The sequence below is a fragment of the Ambystoma mexicanum genome, chromosome 7q (genome assembly GCF_040938575.1).
Source record: "Ambystoma mexicanum isolate Mex_15411 chromosome 7q, UKY_AmexF1_1, whole genome shotgun sequence".
Taxonomy (NCBI): Eukaryota; Metazoa; Chordata; class Amphibia; order Caudata; family Ambystomatidae; genus Ambystoma; species Ambystoma mexicanum.
Window position 1 is genome coordinate 1058436008 of NC_090941.1, and position 19859 is coordinate 1058455866.

The 19859-nt window shown below is 49.2% G+C and overlaps 1 protein-coding gene across 6 annotated transcripts in view; it reads left to right on the forward strand.

Annotated features, from left to right (window-relative positions):
* Positions 1–19859, forward strand: part of LOC138528604 (zinc finger protein 585A-like) — a 512079-nt gene that overhangs the window by 131762 nt on the left and 360458 nt on the right. For all 6 annotated transcript variants that reach the window (XM_069640389.1, XM_069640392.1, XM_069640393.1 and 3 more), the window contains exons 4-5: positions 557–1131; positions 1709–1817. In XM_069640389.1, the coding sequence (XP_069496490.1) occupies positions 557–1131; positions 1709–1817 (684 nt within the window). The remainder of the gene's footprint in view (positions 1–556; positions 1132–1708; positions 1818–19859) is intronic.

Genomic DNA, 19859 nt, shown 5'->3' on the forward strand with positions numbered 1-19859 from the left:
CTCTTGGCAGGAGAAAAAAACAAACCCCTAAAATCCAGCAAAGCTGCTGGGGGACTCACTAGGTTTGGAGAATTCTCCCTAACAGACAGTCCGCGTCAATGGGTCCAATATAGCACACAGAGGTAACACAAGCATGACCGTCTCCCAGTACTCCCAAAACACATTGCTGTGTACGTTTAAACTTTGAGCTCTGTGGCGCGTAATGTAAAGATGCATTATGGTGAATTAACCTCTGCACTACATTATAGGAGAACAGTTTTGTATATAGATTATTTTTGCAAGTTAGTGTAATACAGTGGTGTCAGAAATAAGATAGTGTCAGAAATGATCACTGATTCTAATGTTGAAACCAGGACCACCCAACCATATATATTTAGAATAGTCCGGAAATACCCGTTTCTTGCAAGTACTGGCACAGTAGCTAGATGTAACATATGCCTTAACGTTGAATATAAAAGGTATTTCATTTGGATAACATGTTGATGCTCTTATTTGCCCAATAATTCGTTTTGTAACAGGAACTAAGGAATGTATTAACCTATTTCCTCTCAATTAGGTGAAGGACTTATCGACAAGGCCTTGAGTGAGAAGAGTAAAGGTCCAGAGAAAGTGGAGCCCCCAGAAGCCCTAAATGGAGAATCACAAGACCATGTTTACTTGTCAGCACAACGGAATTGCACTGGTCAGGCCTCCGAGTGTCACCACAATGTATCTGCCGTAGTCCAACCCGGAAACCCCATTGATTGTAGTGATGCCCCCCTCTTGGCACTTCCCAACAACCCAAAGGCAGAGCGAATGTGCGCTGCTTGTGCAGAATGTGGCAAGATCTTCTACAACAAAAAGACATTAAAGGCACATCTACAGGCACACTCTGGTGAGCGCACCTTCATCTGCAATGTCTGTGGGAAGTGCTTCCGGCGGCATACCTCCCTCCAAATCCATGAGCGCATCCATACCGGGGAGCGCCCCTACCAATGTGGGCAGTGTGGTAAGAGCTTCATCCAGAGACAGCACCTCACAACGCATCTGAAAATCCACACCGGGGTGCGTGCGTTCCACTGCAGCGAGTGTGGGAAGGGCTTCCGCTGGAAGTCTGAGCTTCTCAAACATGAGCGGGTTCATGTGCAACAGGTAATGCATGAAACACGCATATGATCAGTGCAAAAGCAAGGCCATGAGTGTATGATCCAAGGCAGCTTGCTCGCATGAACTACACCTGTTCTTTGTGAAGTTTGATTGCATGGCCACTGGCTTTCGTGTATGTTATATATGTAAAGGAAGCTTGAACTGTTGCTGTGTGTGCTGCCTCTGTTCTGAGTGTGAGGAGCTGCAGATGGGCCAGGAATGCCCCCACTACTACTTTCTGTGGTCTACCTTTTGGTTGTGTGTGGTAGCAAAGCTTACTCTGCTTCTGCTTGCGCTGTCCCTTTGTGTGTTAGTGAAGCTTGAACTGCTGTTCTCTGTCCCATCATTTATTGTTTTGGTTTGAGGAGAACGTGTACATCTGGTGATACTGCATCCCTTTCCTATGGCAGGTAAGGGGTGGTGGTGATGATGATTGATCAGGATAAGGAGCACTTACTGTGCACTTGTGCCAAACATGTAATGACACATGGGCATCACATATTATTGCTGTAAATCAAGCAACTCTACTGCTGTCAATGTACGTCACAAGCACAAGTTTAAAGTCAGCCGGTTTGTGTTGCAGGCGGCACCTCTCAATGCCTCAGTCCTAGACCTCAAGAAGGAGAGGAATGATTCTGAGGAGCAGCAGAAGGAGGGGACTGCTGAAAGCTTTCAGTCGACAACGGTGGAGGGTAAGGATAAAAATCCATTCTGTCGAGTGGACATTTCATTGAGTGTAATGAAGCAGCCCATGACTGTTTTTTTTCTGGTTTTCCACTTTCAATGCACCTATAACATATCTGTTTACTAAGCGTAAATTGACCTGGCGGTCTCTTGGTACCGTATATCTGTGGTACTCCTTGCATTGGCCTCAAAGATGAAGGCCCATGCCCTTTTCGCGCCTTGAAACACTTGTGTATAGGCGCGTTTCCAATGCCATTTCATATCGTATCATATCATGCCTTAGTCCACTGAACCATAGACCTAGTTAGTCCTGTAATACATCCTTTTTTGTGTGGTTGCAGGATAGGAAACAGATCAGTATGCTTATGGTTGGATCAGTGTTCATGTCCCTATTGCTTGGAAAATAAGAACATTTGAGGGATTATTTTCTGGAATGAGGGTGGGGATGATCTGAGGTGGTTTCCACTGCCGTTACAGAGAAATAAGCTTGCTAGTGGAGCTTGTGTGTCTATCAAGGTGTGTACAAGAGCAGTGGCCAGATTTATCTTGATGGCTGATCGTAGTGGTCTGATCGGTTCGTAATTGATGATTTTTTCACATATGTATGGTCTGGATTTGTTAGTAGATTTTGGCATCGTATTGGTTGTGACTTGAAAGAATGCAGTGGCATTTTAATAAATGCATAACCAACCGCATGAAAGGGAACCATTTGTACAGTAAAGCGGCTGGATTGGTGTTGCAAAAATGCCTTCGGGAAATAGGGGAGGAATGTGATGCAAGATTCATGGTGAGTGATAGTGTTACATTAGGTTAGGGGTCTGCAACCTTTGGCTCTCCAGATGATTTGAACTATAACTATCATGATCCCTCACCTTTGACTCTGCTGGCTGGGATCAAGAGGAATTGTATTCCAAAACACCTAGAGAGCCAAGGTTTGGAGACCCCTGCAATAGATGCAAGACCTAGTAAATTTGATCAATGCTAGCAAAGATAATGTGGGCTTGTAAAAAGGCTTCAGATGAGATCCTGGATATGACAGATTTGATAGAATCCAGGGTGGCCTGGAAATAGGTACGTCAAGGAGAATGGCGTGAAGAAGAGGAAATATGAGTACTCTTAAATCTATATAAGGTGCAAAGCTTGAGGACCAAGTATAAGAGAGAGTAGGGTAAATGAGTTGCTAAACCAGACACATTTATACATGTTCTGATCATCCATGAGTTCCTTCCCCAAAAGCAATTAACCAAGAATAAAAATACTCTTACGTTTTAAGGATAACTGTGGGGGCAGCTCTCCTCTCACCTCCTCCTGCACACCCCCAGTGTACTTGAGAAGAGCCTTATCCCATCCCTCTATTGGGGTCCTGATTGCTGTCCTTCTCATCACTTCTCTACACCTATTATGTTCCTATCCCTCCTCAATGATTCATCACATGCTTGTTCCACCTCCCTTGGGTTCAATCCTTTCAGAATGGGTCTTTCCTCTACCACCCTGCCTACTACAGATGATCCCCAACCCCACGTTTACTTTGCCTGGTATCTCCTCCTACTCCTCTCCAACCTCCTTTCCAAATTTCTACAACTGCCTCTTTCCAATGTTGGCAACTTGCATAAACTATTTGTAGCTCCTACCCCTTGATCAGACCCTCTGTGAGAATCTGCACATGTGATTGCAAATTGTTAAGGGGCTTGGTTTGCCTAGGATGAATCTGTTCATCTAGGCTCACTAACGGACAGAGGAGGTGGACCAAGTCTTTAAATGGCTGATCTACTATCTTGGATTTTATGAATGTCTTTGTTAGGCCCTGCAGCAAGGCGGAGGAACTGTGGTGTACTCCTTTACCAAGGCCGTGTTTAGCACTGAATCACACCTTTGCTGTGTATCTGACTCTACTCTGCATTGTGCTGTATCCTCTCTGGGATGCTAGTTCTGAATGATGTGTGAAGCGAAAAGCCAACACGACGATTCCAGAATATGAGAACCTGGACATGCTGACCTGACTCTCTGCACCGTGGCCGAGTTTCCCCTGATTTGCGTAGTGCCAGGACAGGGAAGCGTTGCTGGAATCTGGCAACTGGATCCAGGCGGAAAGGCAGTAGACCATGAGCAGACAGGCAGAAAGCAAGGCGAGAGATTGGAGAATAGCGAAGAAGAAAGTACCCGAAGGCAGGAGCAAGACAAGCCCAGACTATGAAGGGAGGAAACAATGGCAAAAGCAGAGTAACCCCTGCATTTCCATATTTTACCTTCCTTGGAATGTTTGGCAGGCCACTGGGCAAGGTGTCTGGTGATTTGTGGTTAGATCTGAATTTGGAGGGCAGAAGGGGGGAAATATTTATTGAGAAGTCTTAGTATCTGACTTTGATCCACCTTTTATATTTACCCTGCAACCATGTAATTCGTAACCTCTTGTAACTGTAACCCAGCGCTTTGCACTGCTAATGTAGTCCCCAATCCACTCAGTGTGGCTTTTCCAGCAGATGCACAGTGACCCGCGTTACTAATGTTCCCTTATTTGCCTGCTGTGAGCACACACATCCACCATACTTTATCTTGGACCCAGAAGGCAGGGAACCTCTCAGCCTTCTTTCCTGCAGGATGATATTACAATGTCTTGTACTTCGTAGTATCCGACTTTGATCTACCTCTTATATTTACCTGCAACCATGTAACTTGTAACTTCTTATAACTGTAACTAGCAGCTAGCGCTGCTGTAAATGTAAAATAAAATAAAATAAAACAAAACCCTCCATAGGCCAGGGCCAGAAGGAAGCCAGGCAGTTGCAGGGAAAAACCTGAGACAGGAGAGACAACTGATGGCATGAAGGGAGATACACTGCAGCAGTCTTCCGGGCTGTTTAAATAATGTTCACTGCCTGGAATTACAGAGCCTGAGTCTGTGCTGTTGCTGTGATTTCCCTGCCTGCTCTCCATACTGCACATGCGTGATACCCTGATGCTAAGCATCTGCACCTGTATGGAGGATACAAGATGGTGGCACTCCTGCGATGGCAACTTGTCGCTGTCTGGGCCTATCCGGGCCCCAGGTAGAAGCCACCTTCCTAACGCAGCCCATGATGTGCAAGGAGCCTGGCAGGGGAGCGTGCTGGTTGTGGGACGTGGCGTCCATAATGAATGGGAGTGAATGCAAACGTGTTTGACAAGGCAGCATTTTAAAATGTCAGTAATTGCTGGGCAGGTGGTCCAACATTCTCTGCATCACCTATGTTTGCTCTGTTCAGGACGCTGTTGTCAGTACAGTCCATGGTCTGATGTGAATTCGCATTGCAGACCGCACAGGAAGTTTCCCCAGGCCACGCAGGAATTTACTACTGATGTTCTGGCAAGAATTTACAAGGGTCCTTGCTGTCTCCAATGGCTCCGGCACAGGACAGTGATTTCTCGTGCAGTATTTTCTGTGAGTGAGTGCTTACTGTCTTGGGCTCTTAAAGGGACCGTGTCATTAGTATGGTGCTTCATGAAGCAGAGCAAGCGATGACGATAAGGTCCCAGTACTGCAGCAAATGGGTTGCTCTCTGATCTTTCGTGAGCCAGGGTGCCACTTCGATGTTTCTTAAAAGGACAGTTTTGTGGTTGTTTTTCTTTGTGGCCTGTCCTGTGGCATGCCTTAAGTGGCAGTGGCCAAAGGAGCCTCTTCAGACCACCCGCGGGCCCGTAGTTTGCTTGTTTGGGGGGAAGTGGGGGGCAACCTTGGTTGCCCCACTAGAGGTGACCAGAAACAGGAAGGATGCTTGGTCACAGGGACATAAAGAAAAATTGGGAAAGCAAAGGGGTAAGGAAGGAAGAATGACGGAAAGGTCATGTGAAGTCTTATAAATTATTTGCGGGTCTGCATTTAATAATAACTTATTGGAGCTGGAGACCCAGGTTGTTTCACTTGCAGGCCCTGTCAGGTGAGGGAGACAGCCTGGCCCCACACCGCTTTCCTGTGCCTGGGTGCAAGCAGGCCCCATTCCTGCCCCTCCTTAACGTGTGTGAGGCGGGGTCCATGGGGAAAGGAGATGCCGGGAGGGTGGTGCCGTGGGACGCAGCAACTGGTTGTGCAGCACCATGGGTTGCCGTAAAGACAACACCGACCACTGGAGGACGTGGCATGGGAGAACAAAACATTGTGGTGCAGCAACCGGAACAACACCTGTCGCTGCAGGAGTAAAGCACGGCTCCAGCTGACTTTGTCAGCAGCAGTCCGTGCAATGAGGAGCCACCTCTAGCCCACCAGGTATTGATATTTATGAATAAACTCCCAAAAGGGGCCTTCTGGATGGCATTCCTACTAAACCACCAGGGAGACTTGTAGACAGAAGCCCCTGCAAGCTCATACTAAAAATGAAGCAGGAACGGGGCAGGGTTTACTAGCCCATATGAATCCTCCCAACCCCTTCCCATGTCACACCCTCTGGAGACAGGAAAGCTATTGGTTCAGGGTATGTATCCAATCCTGGGAGTGGGTGGGATACTTGAGGTGTGTGCAAATACTTGAGTGTGGGTTAGTTGAGAGAGGAAAGGATGTGGTGGAAGACATCCGAGAGACCAGAGGAGGTGAGAGCGAAATGAGCGCGGAAGCTATGGGAAGGAGGAGATTTGTGGAGTGTTTGTGTGTGAGATGGGAGAAAGTAAGGAGTAGAGGTAGAGTAAGAGTAGCAGAGTGGTGGTAGTGGCAGAGGTAGTAGTTGAAAGGTCAGATTGTAGGAGTAGCGAGTGAGGGTAAGGTAGTAAGTAGTAATAGTGGGTGTTTGGAAGTGTAACAGGCAGTGGTGCGGTAGTTGGTAGTAGAGAGCGGTAGTAAGTGTTAGTGAGTAGATGCATCTGGAGACTGACAGTAGTAGGAGAGGGAAAGGTAATAAAGGGATAGTGTTAATAAGGAATAGCAGTAGAGGGAGAGTAATAAGAAGTGTCAGGAGAATAGAAGTCGTAGGAGCAGCGAGAGACTAGAACAGAAGAACAGCAACAGATAAAGAAATAGAGATGGAGAAAGGAACCAAAGGCGATAGCAGGAGGTAGTGACAGTTATAAGTGAAATAGTTCAGATGAGGGGAAGTAAGATCAAAGGGTGGAGATGGAAAGGCGGAGTGATAGGCTGGAGTAGTATGGCGGGAGGAGAACATCTTAAGGCCAGTGTTAGTGAAGGGTCCGGTAAGACCATGTGGGAGAGACGAGGGAGTGACACCAGGTGAAAGATGGCACCATCCCTAATGACTCCCCTAGAACACTAGTTGGGCTAGGTCAGGGAAAGCCTAGAAGGCCCAAGGCTGTCAGTTAGCTATCGAATTTGGGAAACCACCACAAGTATAAGTTGGCCAACAGACAGACCAATGTTACTGTTGGCCAGTTCTACCATCCCGTCACAGACACCTGGGCTAGGGAGGACGGAAAGGCCGGAGAAGTCAAGGTAGATGGGGATGGCCCTAGTGCCAACTCTCCAAGGACCCGCTTATCCCTTAAAACTAACCGAGAATCCCTTCGACAACTACTTGTAATTTTAAATAAACACCCTTGGATCATTACTGGAGCTTCAGAGTGGTTATTTGTGGTAGACGCCCCGCCACACACTACAGCAAGTGTGATATTTCCCTTGCCAGAAAAACTGTACTCAAATGAAATGAATTGCATTCAATACAGCATGGAATCTTTTGCATTCCTTCCTTTCTAGTTTTCCCCTAGTGGCACTTCTTTATTCCTGTGTAAGTATTCCATGCCTGTCAACACTTTTTCTTTCTTAGTCTCAGTCTCTCTGTGATTTAGCCTCCTATGTTTCCCGTTAAATTTTGAACAGCTTCTTTGGCCTTCAGAGTTTCTTAGTCCTGCTAAGCAGCTATCTTGATTTTCACAATGATCCGTCAATAGAGCATTGTGTCCCATAATAGGGGACTACTTGCTGAAATGTTATCCCTCCATAAAATAGATAAGTAATATTTCATATGATGTGATTACACATTAAGAATAATTTTCAGAAGGCCACCAGGGGCGCAGGCAAGATGGCTGCCTGAGCCGAGAGCTCCGTATCCAGCCCGGGGAATCAGCGGAGACGAGACGGAGTAAGGGTCCCATCTTACATATGAGCCTCAGATAACGCTGTGGGAACCAGTGGCCCCCCACAGGGTCCAATTTGGGAGCCTCGCCGACACTCCTGTGCCGAGTTCGGCCGCCTGAAAGTTCTTGCGGCCCCTCCCCCACAACCTTGAGTGACACACTTGTGGAGACCGCAGAGGCCGCGATCCACGCGGGTGCCAGGGAATGCTTCGGCAGGCCCAGGTGTGCGCCCGCCCAACGGAGGAGGAGGCCGCAGCTTGCAAGTGTGGAGGGACAGCTGACGGCAGCGAGGATGCTGAAGCCCCGTGATCCGGACTCCCGGGTGAGCCCCTTGGGATCGCGGCAACGCGGCCCCGTGAGACGGGAGCGCAACGCCTCCACCCGACTCGCAGACTCATAAGCCACACGCTCGGGGGCAGTCACCGAGAGGAGACTGCCTGGCCCTCGCTGCGAGGCAGAAAGGAGCAGCACGGGGCTGACGCGGGAGCGCGCCCCCCCGCTGCTGTGTACACTGAAAGGGGGCACCCGGGGCGCCAGATGTGGACCCCCCACCACCTCAGGAAGTCCTGAGGAACTTCGCCATACCACTCACCCGTAGGTAGGGCCAGATCAGGCCCCCAATGTCACGGAGACACCACAGCACAAGAAGCCAAAGAGGCCTCACCTACCTCCCCATCTGGGTCCCCCCAGTCCGGGCCGTTGCGGGAGCGCGCCCTCAATCCAACAGACTGGGGGACACAGGAGGCTCCACGTTTCAGGTGAGGGGCCCCCTGGGCCAAGACCCCCAAATCCACCCCTCATGATCTAGACCCCCGGGGGAGCGCTACCCGGAGAGAGGCCTGGCTGCGAGCAGCACCACAGAGGACACCTTTCACGCTCGACCCACGGACAGCCGCCCAGTGCTTCCCCACTCCCAGGGGGGATAATCCACGCTGCCACCACCACCTCAAACCCAGAACGACCTCGCCTAAAGCACCCAGAGACTACCACCACAGGGGTACCTGTCCGTCCCAAGCGAACCCGACTCATCCTTGGAACCAACACCTACGAACAACGCATTCCCCCCCTCCCCCTAACGAGTCCCAGTACGGCTGCAGGCTAAACAGTGGTCACTAATAGCAGTCGTCTGGAACAGGCACCCTATGAGTTGGAAAGAGGCCCTTTCTAAATACCAATTAGTGGCCAACGAGGGCAACATGGCGTCCGGGGGCCCATCCACTCTGCCTCCCGATCTGGGTGTCATCCAGAACAATATTTAGATGATCCTGGAAGAGATCCGTGGGATAAGGTCCGACATGGGTGCCAAACTGGCTGACCTCACAACTAAAGTCACCACCTTAGAGGACCGTATGGAGGGAGTCGAAAACAACCAGCTTTCCACGGCGCTCCTGGAGACTCAAATGGAAGCTAGATTGCAAGAGATGCAACGTCGCAAAGAACTTCGGCTCAAGGTGGATGACATGGAAAACAAGGAGAGGAGAAATGACCTGCGCATCTTTGGCCTAGTAGAATCCGAGGGAAAAGCCCACAAGGCCTAGAGGGCAAGGTGCACGACATCATAAGGATTGTCATGGGGGCGGATGCCGACGGCGAGATCAAATTTGACAGGCTTCATCGTGCTGGTGTGGGGGGCAGGGGCCCACGCTCGGTGCTGGCTCGGCTACTCTACTACAAGGACAAAGCCAAGATCCTGGAAAAAGCGAGGAACCTCGGTAATATACAATACAGAGACGCCAAGGTGGCTATTTTTCAGGACCTCTCAGCCCTCCCTTGTTTATAAGGAAGAAGTGTGGCAACCTCACCAGATGGCTTCAGGGAAAGGGGGTCAGATATCGCTGGGGCCACCCCTTTTACCTGGCACTCAAATGGTTGGGGGAGAGACACCACTTGGTGTCAGAGGAGGACATCCAACGGGTCACGGATGGCTACTCCGGCGGGCGAGAAGGAGAAGCCCGGGACCCCCCATGGGGCCCTGACAGACTGGAAAAGCTCAGCGGTAAAGCTAAGGTTAGGGGAGCCCGCAAGTTTAAAAAAACCAGGCACCCATGGGACAAGGGTGGAGGGTGGGGAATGACCAACGAAAATGATAGGATGGAGACACCAAGAGGGGTTAAAGGGGGGGCGAGCTCCATGCTTTGTAACAGGCCTCACATCAGAACTATACCAAGGAGCAAAAAGAAAGACTCCAAAGACGACAATGGTTGAAGGCAGGATAGGCACACTAAATGTCAAGGACCTAAACTCCCAAAACAAAAGATCACTGACTAGCAATATGTCCCGCAAAAAACAGCTAATGGTGCTCTTCCTACAGGAAACTCACTATAAACAGGGGAAAGAATCACCCATCAGAGGAAAGGAAATCGAGTCCAACTTCTGGGCCTCCCATAGAAGCTCAAAGAAGGAAGGGGTGGGTGTCCTCCTGAATAAGACATTCCATCTCTCAAACATAGAAACCAAGAGAGGCTTTGGGGGGCGGTTCCTGGGGATCAAGGGCACCTGCGAAGGCGAACATATCACTCTGGCCACCCTACACGCACCCAACTCGGGCCAGATACGGTTTCTGACCCATGATACTGGGGGGTGATTTTAATCTCATTATGGACCCCAAATTAGACTGGTGGACAGCGAGAGGGGTGGAGTCAAAGGGGATCACCAAAGACAACCTAGCACTGCAGACCCTCCTAAAAGAACATTATTGGGTGGATGTCTGGCGTGCGGCGTATCCGGGCCTGGGGGGTTACACCTTCTTCCACCCCCCCCCCCCCCGCACTACACCTACACAAGAATTGACTTGCTCTTGACCTCAGAGGAGGGGGTTGGGGTGGCTACAATTCCAAAGGTTGAAGCAATAACATGGTCCGACCACGAGTTGCTAGTGGCAAGTTGGTCGCTGCCCCTGTACCCCTGATTGTCACGCTGGCGTTGCAATGACATACTCTTGAGTGATCCAGTGTTCAAGGACATCTTAAGAAATGAAATAGTGGCATACTTCGAAACAAACGACAATGGAGAAACAGATATGGTGACAGTGTGGGAGGCAGCAAAGGCCACCTTCTGTGGTCTCCTCATAGCTGATGGCGCCAGGCGTAAACGGGAGAGAGGGCTCATTGAAAACAAGATACGAGCAGAGTTAAAGGCCCAGCGTGCTAGGCTCAACCAGGATGGGGAAGACAGGGAGCCCTTCTGGCAGCAATGCGAGAGAAGAGACGAGCACTGCACACAATCCTCATAGTTGAGGTGGTTAAGAGATGCTACTGGCGTGCAGAGCCATGGGATGCAGAATGGAGAGGAGGGTCGGGCCTATCAGGGATAGGGGGGGCAATGTGCGCAATAAAAAGGAAGATGTAGTAGACTCCTTCGCTGACTTCTATAGGGAACTCTACACAAAGCAGGGGGGGTGGAATCAGTGGAGGAGATACGGGCATACTTGAGGGAACACCCGCTACCCCGGCTGACTGAGTTGGAACTGCAAGTGCTGGAGGGGGATATAGCAGTGGAGGAGGTCGAGGCAGCCATCAAGAGATTAAAAGTGGGAAAGGCCCCGGGGGGAGATTGGTACACGGCTGACTTTTACAAACAATTCCAGCCCACACTAATGGAGCCCCTAGCCAAATTGTTCAACCAAATCAGAAATCAAGACATGATCCCGCCCACTTTCCTACAGGCCTTCATCACAGTAATCCCTAAGCCGGGTAGAGATCTGGCAGAGTGCGGCTCATACAGACCCATTTCACTCCTGAACCTTTGTGCCAAGATTTTCGTCAGAGTTCTGGCAACCTGCCTTGAGAAATGCCTACCCCGTCTGGTCCACCCGGATCAGGCGGGCTTCATACTTAACAGGCAAGTCTCCGACAGCATGCGCAAAACTCTCCACATGTTAAACTCCAGGGTAACCCGAGACGAGGGGGCTCTACTGCTGACTGTAGACGCAGAGAAGGCCTTCGATAGGGTTAGCTGGGCATTCATAGGGGAGGTCCTCTCGGTGATAGGGATGGGCCAGAGATGGTTGGGAATGGATGTCGGCATTGTACTCCGCCCCCATGGCCAAGGTAGTTGCCAATGGGATGGAATCAGAGGCCTTCCCGCTAGGTAGAGGCACAAGACAGGGCTGCCCACTATCCCCCCTGATATACGCCCTGGTCATGGAGCCCTGGGCGATTTCTGTGCGAAACGATGAAGCGATCAACGGAGTGCGGATAGGCGACTCCCACTGCAAAATCAGCCTATTCGCCGATGAGACTCTCCTCTACATCACTAAACCTTCACAAACAGTCCCACATGTGTTGCGGGGTCTGGCGCACTACGGGGATCTTTCAGGGTTCAAGGTTAATCTGGGCAAATCCGTGGCATTTATAGGGGGTCACCTATCAGAAACCGAGACAAAATATGTGGAGGAGCTCCACTTCCGGCTTCAGCGAGATGGGTTCCGACACCTGGGAGTCCAGATCACAGCCAACTCGATTGACCTCTTCCCCAACAACTTCACCCCACTATGGACAGATGTCAAGAGAGATATAGAGAGGTGGGCGGGCTCAGGGTTTTTGTGGATGGCACGCCTCAATCTGATTAAAATGGTAGTCCTCCCCAAATTCCTGTTTCTCTTCCAGATGCTCCCCGTCTAGGTGCCCAAGACCTTCTTAATTTCAATAAAACGCACCCTGCTCAGGTTTCTCTGGGCGGGCAAGAAACATAGGATCTCATATGACGTACTAACGAGATCCAAGGAAGACGGAGGGGTGGGGTTGCCAGATCTTGACACATACTACAGAGCGGCCCAGTTGAGAATCCTTGTAGACCACTTTAACTCCGGGACAGAAAAGCAGTGGCTGCCCTTGGACAATATGTTACTCGCCCCGGTCACGCTTGATGAGTGGTTATGGGTCCGAAGATCACAGGTCCCCAGACGGGTCCAGGACCGCCCGGTGCTGGGAGTTCTGTGGTCTATATGGAAGGAAGGAGGGTATTACAGATAGCTCCCAACCTGGCCCTCCCCGTTGAGCTGCATTTGGGCCCCTCCGTTCATAGACAAAGTGGCCGAACCAACCGCCTATCAGCAGTAGTACGAGGCGGGTCTCACCAGGGCGGCGACCTGTGGGTGGGGGGGTCCTTTATGCCCCTACTGGACCTTGAGGAGGTCTTGGGGTTGGGAAAACTGTCACCGTTCCGTTACCTCCAGCTCAAGGGAGCTGGGGTGACACCTTCAGGAGGGACCCAACGGACTTCGAGAAAATGATAATTTCCACCCGGGGCTCTAAGGGGGGTCATATCCCGCCTATACAAACTCCTCCTGCTTTCAATCCCGAGGGAACCCCCACCAGCACGAACACAATAGGAAAAAGATCTGGGAGAGGTGATAGACAACAAAAGGTGGACAAAGATGTGCATCCGTGCCCACCGCTCAACAACCTCGCCTCAATATCGACACCAAGCCTTAAAAGTATTACACAGGTGGCACTACCCTCCACAGAGGATCTCCAGAAAGAGCCCGAGCTACGACCCATACTGCAGGAAAAAACGAAAGGTGATTATATACACATGTGGTGGACATGTCCCAGGGTACAGTCATACTGGGAAGAGGTCCTGTCTTTGATCAGGGGGGTTGACGAAGTGAGCAGGCCCCTGTGCCCTTGGCTGCTCCTGGAAGATCTCTGGCTCCCCTTTTTTGAAAAGTATGAACGCCCGACCTGAAGGGAGAAATCCAAACCTGAGGACCTACCCAGTCATCAGGGTATAATGAGAATGAGGCCCCATAGACATGAGTCAATGAACACATGGTCTTTCCAATGGGGCACCAATAAGCCGAGCTCAAGACAGGTGTGCATAAGACCATTTGACAGTCTGAGTCTGTGAACGATCTCTGCAAGCCTGTTGGACAAATCAGAAATCAACGCTCGGATCATCGGCTTTGGGTGGGGTGGGGGTTTATGGGGGATAAGGGTTATTGTTAAAATGTTCTTTGGAAATGCATATGGTTGAAACGGCAGGCATGATGTAATAACCTAAAAAATGCTAATAAAACTTTATTTTCAAAAAAAAGAATAATTTTCAAATCATTATCTGTTCTCATCCAGATCAGATGGCAGTGTCTTCCACAGTTAAATGGACTGCATATTGTCGGGCTTGAATAGTTGGATGTTTATAAAAAAGCACATAAGATCCTGTTCTTCATTAAGGCCCATTAGACAAAAATTCTGTAATAATTCAATCCTAAATTATTCACCTCGTAATAATCTTTGTTTCCCCATTGGGAGTGGATTACTTGCGGAGAGCGGAGTCGACAGAGTGGTCTGTTGTGGCCTCAGTCTTTTCACTCTGGGCATTGTTGGAGGCAGAGCCACCTTGAGCTGCCCACAGTGAAAACCTTGAATTCAGCGCAAAGCGCTGCGCAGCGAGCAGAGTGGAGACAGAGTGGTCTGTGGTCCGTAGAGGACCGGCGGCACTGTGGCGAGGTTGCTCGCTTCCTTATCCAGTAATATTGAGGTAAGCCTGCCTGGTACTGAGCCAGACTAACGCTCCTTTTTTTACCTACACAAGAAGTGCACTGGGGTGGAGGGTATTTGAGCAAAAGCACTATGCCGAGCAAGGCTCCAAGTAAGCCCCGTAACTATAATCTCAGAAAGCCCAAACCCTATGGTAAAGCAAACGGCTATAAACTGAGTGCTCACCAGGAGACGGCGCAGATTAACTCCAAGGGGGAGTGACAGGGGAGAACCGAACATAGAGAAATCTGTAACCATCTCTCCCCCCCATTGGGCACAGTGGATATGGCCGCAAAGCCCGCGCGGAGGTCGGCAGCCACCAAGCAACCCGTGAATGTTGTTACAGAGGGGACACAAACTGCTTATCCTTTCTACCAAGAACCCCAGTCATCACTGGGAGACATTGATAACGATTCTCTCCTAGATTTGTGTTACTCTTTATGTAACAGGGAAGTATTGTACCTCCCGTAGTAGGTGTACCAACTGATTTAATTGAGGAGAGGCCCCCGTTCCTGGATACAAATGTCTCACCTTATGAACAAAGCGGGCCCGAGCAGAGGCTATCTATGGCCCCCAGATCTGAGGGCCCCCCCTCCTTCATTGCCTTTGAGTTGCTCTGTCCCGGACCCATTAACGGGTGACAATGATGAAAACCTCAACAACAGCAGCCCAAATAAAACATCTGGGGCTGAGCTAAACAACTAAGTCCTCCATTTCTCAATTAACATCTTGCAGAAGCTTTGCACTCGCATCCATGAGGATATTACCAAATGGGGGGTAGCGCTTGGTCTGTTAAGTGCCTGGTGTGAGGACAAGATACTGCGGCCCTATCCTCAGGATGCACCTCCCCCTAGGACGTGTGCCGACGAAAGGGTGCAGGCTGTCGGCAAAGATATTGTGATCATCGAATCTCAGGATTTTTCTCATCAAGCAGAGCCTCTGGCAGCCTCTTTACTATCACCTTTAAGTTATCCAACACGGAAACAGCATTGCTTGCTTAAGCGCAAACTTGACTAATGGTGGGGATCCTAAGGAGGCTGCACTGAGGGCGTAGATATCTGTGGACCAGCCCTTGAACTCTACAAATATAATTGAGGTACCCATAATTCAAAAATTGAAGAAGGGTAGGTAGAAAGAATCATAGTGGAAAAAAGGACAGCAGTTGTCAACTGGAACCCTCACTAACTAGCTACTGATGGAGGACCACCCCCAAAACTGCAATCCATGGGAAATCGGAGGTGATTATTGAAAACTGGGAGGAGTGCAGGAGTTAAGATGCCACGTCGCCTGTCCGTAAGGTCATTCATACGTACGTAAAATAATGGGGTTCCCCAATAGCCTAAGCCTACTGGGACGGTGCGGAAGGTGACTATAGATATTTTCACAATTGGTGCGTTATCCAAAGACAGTACAGGGAAGGCCCTAAACCGCTCGTCGCTGTTAAAATTATTCACCAAAATCCCTGCACTTTGCATCCCAAATTCAACTGACTTTGACTTTGTTGAACCTTTGGCCAAAGAGCACAGTAACCTGACTAGGATTCACTGCTTCCTTCCTGCAACAGCAACCTTGATATGTGCTCAAGGGGAATCGCTAGCACATCTGGGATATGACTTGGATGGGGAATCGGAGTGCACAAAATCAGTTGTGTTGCGGTCACTGTATGGGGCAGTCAAGCGTTGCAGCCAGACTACCACCCACACAAATAAAGTAAAACAAGGCAGTTAACGGGTATGACAATGTTACGGGCTGGGACTGGTTGAAGGGCCTAATACCTGGCGTGGAGTCCCTTAAGGGCTGATGCTACAAAGAAGTCTCGTAGAATACCAGGGGCCACTACCACCTGGTTGGTGTCTCCTTTCATCCTGGACAGTTTTGTGATCTACCAATAATACGCAAAAAAAAGGTCCCTTAGGTCACCCCTCTGGTGGAGTGTTGATAGGAGTTAGGCACAGCCTTAGTTCCACTTTAATTACCCAGATCAACGCCTCTGGAAATGTAATGGCGGTGGAGGTCTCGGTCGAGATTCAGCTGTGGACTGAAAATACTGCTGTTTCTGAATCTCTATGACACTCCCTGGGGCGCAAAAACTGATGACAAATTAGACAATGTAGATCAGACTATCACAAGGTGGGGATGTTCTGCTAAAAGTAATATATTATTACTAGGAATGGATTCCAATGTGCGCTGCGGCGAGACATTTTGCCGGCGTCTCACTCACATATATTGCCTACTAATAGTCTGGTCTTCAAAGAGTCTAATATTAGGGGGCAGCAATGGGTCAGATTCCTACATGAATCCCTGGTAAACCCACATTTCAGGTGGGGAATAAATGGGCGCCCCTCGATTACCTTTGTGGGAATAATCAGCTGTTGGAATGGGTCTGCGATATAAATGTATGCTCCATCATTGTTAGCGACCATGCCCAATTGAGTTTGCATTTGAATGGGGGAGAAGATGTGTATGGAGTATGGGGCGGGGGAGAGATTGGCACTGTAGCAAATCAAGCTGGAAACCATCTGGGACATGCTAACTGCTGGACCAGATGCACTACGGCAGCTTTCTGGGGATGAAATTGAAGCATAGCTTTCCACAACTGCCCACCGGGTAGGCCAAATTTGCAGGAGGAGTTCCATAATTGTAGAAAAGAGGCTTGTTCCATTCGATCCCGAAATACAGGCAGCAAAACGAGCACCCCGCCGAGTGATCCGACAAATTAAGATCCATGGGGTAAATGGAGGTTGTGCCCACATGGAGACAAAAAAGGCCAGAAATAGTTACACAAACTGGCTAAAATGAAGGAAGGCCGAGGGGCTGACTACCCAGTGGGCAGACATTACTATACACGATCCCAAGCCAGTGACTGAGAACCATGTGGAGAGTGCTTACTTTGGCGCAGGGCCCGAGTGATGCAAACAATGTTGAATCCTATTACTGAGTCTTGCTGGAAAGGCTATGTTGAGCAAACAATGTTTCAAATGTACAATATGCCAGCAATAGCACTAAAGGTGGTTTAGGTGGGAGCCATGCAGTTTAGTGTGGAAGGTCTGCAGACAAGAATTTACAAATAAAAAAAACTGTAGAGCCCACAGACCCAATGGTTTGGCTGCTGCAGTGCTTAATTGAGATTGAGGGGGGCTAAGCTCCTGAGAATGCTATTCACGAAGGTCTGTGCAACCCAGAAGATACCTGAGTTTTGGAAGTCGGCAATACTGATCCCCGTCTATAAAGCAGGAGACACTAAAGATTACTATCACTCCTGGACATTTCCGGCAAGGTGTTTGCATCCTGTGTTCTGGACTCCTTCCAAGAATGGGCTGATGAGCATTGTATTTTGCACCCATTCCAGACATGATTCTGCTCTGGGTCTAATACCACTCATAACATTAGAATGCTCGATACTTTGTGAGAGGCTGTGCCAAGTGCGCGGGAAATCCGGTGCTGTATATCACATTTGCTGATTTCCATGCAGAGTTTGACATGGTCAATAGCAATCTGTTATGTGCCAAGTTAAAGCGTTTGGGGTACTCTGGGTGGCTGCTCCAAACATTGATGGAATTACACACACAGACCTCTGCGAGAATAAGACTGGACTTGAATGGGCTGCTATCTGGCCACATTGAAATAAAAGGTGTTTGGCAGGGGTGCACACTGGCCCCCTTGCTTTTCAACTTGTTTTTGTGGATATGTTAAATCAGTTGGCAATTAAAGCTATGTGTCCCCCAAAAGTAGGAACTACACCTGTAACCACAATATTGTATGGCGGTGATCTGGTCCTGCTTCACCAAACCTATCTGTCGATCAACCTGGTAAAGACCAAGGTTATGCTGGTCTCTTCAAAAAAGGTCAATAAGCCTGTAATGAAAACGGCATTGGGGGTGATAGAATATACTGACACATCCGGTATCTGGGGCTTGAGATAACCAATCGTCCCAATACGAGCTCATCATAGATGCTAAGATCAAGAAAGCCAAGCAGATCACCTCTGGTCTTTGGATTTGCCAGGCAATAAGTTGGTTATTCACTGACTGGGATACTTGTGCTATACGAACAGTGGTATTGCCCCGCAGTTCTATGCGGACTGGAGGGACTTGCATGCAAGGACCTACGTTGGCTTAATAAAGGGATTCTATTGGTGTAGCGTTATGGGGCTGCCCCAATCCACTCCTATGGAGTACCTGCGATTAGAATTGGGACTCATCTCACTAAAAGGTATGGCCCTGAAAAGGAGAAGTGAGCTGCTCATTAAATCTGAGTCGGCCCTGAAATATCCCCTGTTAGCCCTCATGGGGACATAGCACAGAAAAGAACTGGTAGCAAAAAGAGGCTCCTTCACGAAAGTAAATAATGAATTCTTTGAGACCCTACATTGGTGCCCTGATCTGGAGCCAAAAAAGCCTTTTGAGGTGCTGAAGGCTGCACTTTCTAGAAGAGTGGATAGATGAGACTGGGGTACTAATTATGGCCACACTACACGAACATGCCCCGGTGGCTACGCTGACTCATGTTTTTAAGAAGCCCCAACCATATATAGTGAAGTGCCCAGACCGAAAGGTGCACAGGTTTGCGACTCTTAATTTACACAAACCAACTGCCACTGCGTGCCTTTCAATGGGGCCAGATTGAAACTGCCTAGTGAGTCAAGGGGCCTCATTACGAGGTGGGCGGTAAGGGATTACCGGTACCGGTAAGGGCACCGGTACTGATAATCCCTTACCGCCCTATTACGAGTTCCCTTTGCGGGTCCTCCCTTAACGCCTGGTTTTACCAGGTGTTAAGGACGGGACCCGCAAAGTTACTTTGGTGCTAATAACGGTACCGCAATTTGCGGTACCATTATTAGCGCCTTTCCCATTCCCATTGAGCCCTATGCGGGCTCAAATGTGAATGGGGAAGGGCCCTGGTGAATGGGGAATTACCGCCCCCGCTAACCTTGGAATGGGGCGGTAATGGCTCCATTCACCAGGGTGGAGTCGGTAAGGGTTTGGAGGCAGCCATGGGGCTATTAGCGCCATGGTTACCTCCAAACTCGTAATGAGGCCCAAGGTATTGTAGAATATGCCAGCTACCGGAAAACAAAGAGACTGTAAAATACATGTTCACTGAGTGCCCCAGATTGGGTCTGCTGTACATGGTAACTCTGGGTATGCTGGTACACGATCTTGACTCGATTAAATCACAAGACTTTTGGAACTACTGCCTCAACACACACTCAGTAGCTATGCACATTGCACTGATCGTGTTTGGTTATACGTAAAAAAACATTAGGAACAGTACTGTTAGTGATATACTAGACGGGAATGGTATAAGATGTTTTAGGTGAAATGGTCTTTTTAGGGCTTCTTTTTATTAGTCGTTTTCTATGCATTTATTTAATATATTTTTTTTTTTAAACTTTAGTTTTTATTAGCATTTTGTAATAGAACAGAACATTAGAAAAAACCCTGCCCCCCCCCCTCCCCAACACCGACACTCCCCCCTTCCCCGTGTCCAGTTCAAAATGATAGACAAAGGAAACTC